This window comes from Notolepis coatsorum, assembly GCF_963971535.1.
Source record: "Notolepis coatsorum genome assembly, chromosome: 20".
NCBI classification, from domain to species: domain Eukaryota; kingdom Metazoa; phylum Chordata; class Actinopteri; order Aulopiformes; family Paralepididae; genus Notolepis; species Notolepis coatsorum.
The window spans coordinates 29216446-29221282 of NC_140184.1; the positions used below are offsets into that span (position 1 = coordinate 29216446).

General features: G+C 43.3%; 1 protein-coding gene across 1 annotated transcript; it reads right to left on the bottom strand.

Moving 5' to 3' along the window:
* Positions 1–265: 265 nt before the first annotated feature.
* On the bottom strand, positions 266–3324 carry LOC311247437 (E3 ubiquitin-protein ligase RNF128-like). Its single transcript, XM_084337868.1, has one exon. It carries the CDS (start codon positions 2906–2908, stop codon positions 1829–1831), a length of 1080 nt encoding a protein of 359 aa, XP_084193994.1. The 5' UTR covers positions 2909–3324; the 3' UTR covers positions 266–1828.
* Positions 3325–4837: the final 1513 nt, after the last annotated feature.

A 4837-nucleotide genomic window follows, 5' to 3' on the forward strand; every position in this document is an offset into this window, starting at 1 on the left:
AACAACCAATCCATGCCTAAGCTAGTAAAAGGTGAAAGACTCACACTCACAGTCATGCCGATTTGGCAAAATTACATCCTGCCGTTTTTGTTTGAAACAACCTTTAGTCAGGGGAGGAGTTTTATGGTTTCTCCATAGAGCGTACTTGTTTTTAGCACCGTTGCTCAACGCAGGTAGGGGGAAACTCAGTTACGTGATTCAGCGATTATTGCTGATTGGCTTGAACACAGTGTGTTTACAAACAGGAAACCCGTCTATGTCTCCATTCTTGTTTTTTTTTTTGGCAGTGGGGCAACCCAATAATCTTTTTTACATTTTGGATCACTGATTGGGCCTTTTAAAAAAACAAAGAGCCTAAGTGATTCTTTAGCTTCATCATTCAGATTCAGATCTTTATTAGTCACATCATTTTAAACATTTTACAAAACATTCTTTTTGTCCTGGCTCCTCCTATAAAGAGGTGAGATTAATCTCAGAAACACCTTTTTTTCTTGTTTTTTTATACATACAATAACGCTATCCATTGAGGGTTCAGAGGTAGACCTTAGGGTTGGGTTAAACACCATTCTAAAGTTTAATAAAGGAATGTAACGGAAGACATGCTAAGTGATAGGATTGTGTGTGTGTGTGTGTGTGTGTGTGTGTGTGTGTGTGTGTGTGTGTGTGTAGGTGTGTAGGTGTGTAGGTGTGTAGGTGTGTGTGTGTGTGTGTGTGTGTGTGTGTGTGTGTGTGTGTGTGTGTGTGTGTGTGTGTGTGTGTGTGTGTGTGTGTGTGGTTGTTTAGAGATAAATCCATATTACTCATTCATAAATTCACATAATTTAATGGTTGATGTATCACTGTCATATATTGATTTGATTAAAACAAACAAATGTGGGGAGGGGGGATTTCAGTTCAGATACAACTTTTGTCCTCAATATTATACACACTGCGGTTAGTATGTAAATTAAACTAAGCAATGAAGTGAATCAAGTTATTCTGATTTTGATTGTAGCTATGTCATACAGTTGGTTTTGTGCATTTACTACTTTGCTATATCCAAGGGACTTTCCATTTCTCATATAATAGCTGTAGGCCTGTCAAGTGATCATGAATGACATTGTCCATTGTCCAATTATTGTTTATATTCATAGCAAGGGACCATATTCATAAAGCATGTCATCCTGCTGTGTGATGTCATCCAGCCCCTCTGGCCTGCAACTATGTATGTGGGTGTTTGTAAATCCAATATTTCAAGGACAACCTGTTCTACTGGAACAGAGAAACTTGGAGGGTGGGAAAGATGAATAAGTGTCAAATTGTCCTACCTCAAACCCTGCCCTCTTTTCTTGATCCTCCAATCACAACTGTCACCTCTGTCCAAGGAAAGCAACAGCTGTGATTGGAGGATCAAGAAAAGAGGGTGGGGCTTGAGCATGTAGCCTAAATTAAAAAGTATTGGTATGTTGTGATCTGAGGAAGTTATTTCCATGGACGCCAGCTGGTTTGCTTGATACCATTTGGTTATGGCTGTAAATAAATACTCAAATGCTCTGCTGCACCTCCACCATGGTCACAGTGTTTTGGGATTTGAGTAGGTCACATTCTGAATATCTCTGAATATACAAACAGTCCAGTTTAGTGTGAAAATATTTACAAACACACCCAAAGATGTAAAAACATAATGAGATCTAACCAGAAAGTTGCCAACCCCCATCAATTATTACCATGTATGATTTGCAAAAGCTCCCTTGTGAGGCAATCCTATTCGATCCACTGTGCCGGCCAACATCAATCTAACCTTGATAAATGAGTCCAAGTTCTGGTTTCTAGTAGTTTTTGCTCTTGTTTATCCTCTGGCAGCCTGAGAGTCTCCCACAAAGGCACTGTTGTCATAGCAATCTTCATGTCTCTCCGGGTCAGGCGTCGCCGGGTCTGTCAGAGGCACCTCGTACAGCCGCTCTCCTGAGGACACTGTAATCACAGTGACCTCTGGTGGTGAAGAGGGTGAACTGTCTTCTTCCTCCACTCCCAGGGCCTTCAGGATGTCACACTTACACATGGGGCAGGTCCTCTTGTCCAGAAGCCAGGGCTCGATGCACGCCTTGTGGAAGAAATGTCCGCATGTCAGCACTGTCACCACATCCCCTGCCTTGTAGGAGTCGATGCACACGGCACAAGTGTCAAAGTCAGATGCCGTCTCCTTGTCCCCTCGCTTCAGTGTGCGCACCTGAAGCCGGCCAATCGCCTTCTTAGCCTCGGACTTCAGCCTTCTATCAGCACTCCTCTGCACTCGCAGGTTGTGGAGGCGATGGGCAGAGACAAACACAAAGTAGGCAATGGATGATGCTGTTACAATGAAGAAAGCAATGGACAGGAAGTATAGCCAATAGGCTTCCATCCAGGGTCCGTGAGGGCTGCCCAACTCAATAACCATGTTAACCTCCAGTCCACGCTTCACCAAGTTGACAATTTCCATGCCTTGGATGTTGCCAATCATGATACTCACAATGTCCTCTGCATCAGAGTGTGCCATGGGTGTGGTGCCATTCCCTGTGCCATCCACATTGTAGACCACCACACCGGTCGCACCCTGTCGCTTGGCAGCATTGATCTTCTCAGCGAAGGTGCAGTTTCCCCTCTTTACCAGAGCTATCCATGGCACGGTGGAGTTGCGTTTGTACAGGTGGTCCGATCCACAGCCCATGGGGTCCTGGCTGGGCAGAGTAACAAGGCCTGAAGCCCCCTCCAGGGGAGAATTACGCCCATATGTCCCACACTCGCAGTACCGGTGCAAAGTCTGGTTGATCTTGCTGTCAAAGAAACTGATATCCACAATGGCCGTCCAGAACAACATTGCCGTTGAACACTGGACAAGCCCTGACAAATACACCAGCCGCAGCAGATATGAGTCTGTCTTCTTACCCATGGTAGCGTTCTTGTCCTCAAAACATAAACATGAAGCGGTGCACTCGAAACTTCTTTAGTCAATATGGGGCAGTCTGCCGATAGTTCCTGGTTCCTGGTTGTTCAAGCCACAGTGAGTATAGATCAGGTTTCGCCCTACCTGCTGCGGATGGTAATCAGAGAGGAGGCTCTAGTAACACAACACGACACTCTGCGTCAGCCACTCACCTCTCCTTATCTTACTGAACCTTGAACACTGAACACTCTGCCGAGAGGGCAGGGTGCTGGAATATGACAAGTTGAAGTACACAAAATGTACAGCGTTGGTCTGTCCTTAGAGAGGGAAAGCAGATAAGGAAAATGTAAGGAGAAGTTCACAGGGCGTAGAACAGTGAGAAAGAGCAGTCCTTGTGAGAGTAATACAAAGCTGTTGGTTTTGCCTGTGTCATGAAGGGGAGAAACACACCCAGTCGATCCAGTTATACCAGTCTATACCACTCCTCCCCCCCCCCCCCCCCCCCTCCCCATTTTCATGCCTGAGATCTGTTTCCAAAACCGTAGCCAGTTTTAGACACTTGCATTTTTGCTGTGGCAAGATAATAGCAACATTTTAAACTATTTAATTGAATCTATTGATCTGATTGATATACATATGGTATATGAGGTTGTTCCTATGTTTGGACACCTACTTGATATGTGTCCTTAAAGAGATTATGTAAGTTAAAGTATTGTCTCAGCCCCACAGCAATGACAAATGAGATGGAGTACTTGCAGGATCAACCACAGGACCTGGCCACTCACAAGTGAAAGTACTGTATGTCTACAGAGAGAGAGAGAGAGAGAGAGAGAGAGAGAGAGAGAGAGAGAGAGAGAGAGAGAGAGAGAGAGAGAGAGAGAGAGAGAGAGAGAGAGAGAGAACAAAACAATTGACAACTGAGACACACACACACACTCACTGATACTACCAAGTCAGCTGACAGCCAATTTTCCACAGTATGTTGACACGTACACACACACACACACACACACACACACACACACACACACACACACACACACACCTAAGGAACAATGTGTTATATAATTTATCAAGAGATCTGCAGATAAGCCACACGCAAATGTACACTAGGCTAAGTATGACTAAAGTCCACGGCTGTGGAAGCAACAAGGAAACGTTTGGGGTATAAATAGTAATAAAAATACATTACAATTATTGAACCTTTTTGTTGTTCAGCAGGTACACAGCACTGTGAAACATGTAAATTAAACAAAAGTAATTAAATTATGCTTGTGAAATGTGAACTGAGAGCATTTTAGCTACAACAAGAGACTAGGCTCCCTTCTCCATGTGCAGACACTGGCATCTACTGGTGGATCAAGAGGCCTAATTGCTGACTTTCCTGAAGCCAAGTAGGTATCAAAACATCTTGTAATGCAATCGGCTGCTGTACTTCCTGTGATCACAACTCAGCCTGACACAAATAATATAGAATGACTCAGTGTAAATTATTTAGCTGCCTCCCCGCACATCTGGGAAGTAACAGATTTAATGTAATGGGATAAGAGTAATCTCATTAGGAACGACTGGTAACTAGAATCTGACCACAGAAAAGCAGGGCAACTTGTATTACTAAGAAATATATTTGAAGGTATAAAGGCAAGACACATTGTTTTATATTATTTGAAACAACGGTTTTGTAGATAATTATAATGACATTATAGCTTGCAGTACATTTAGAATAAAATCGAATTGGAATACATTGTTAGGCCTACATCCTGAAATTACGAAAGACTATTGGAGATTAGTCATAAAAGAAACCAACTGAGTCATGAAGATGCAGACAAAGTGGAACAGGAAATGCAATAAAAGTAGAGCTGCATTGGGAAACCAGAACTTATCACCAGATGATCTTTCTACAGCTGAGTCTGCCATCATTCGCTTCACTCAACA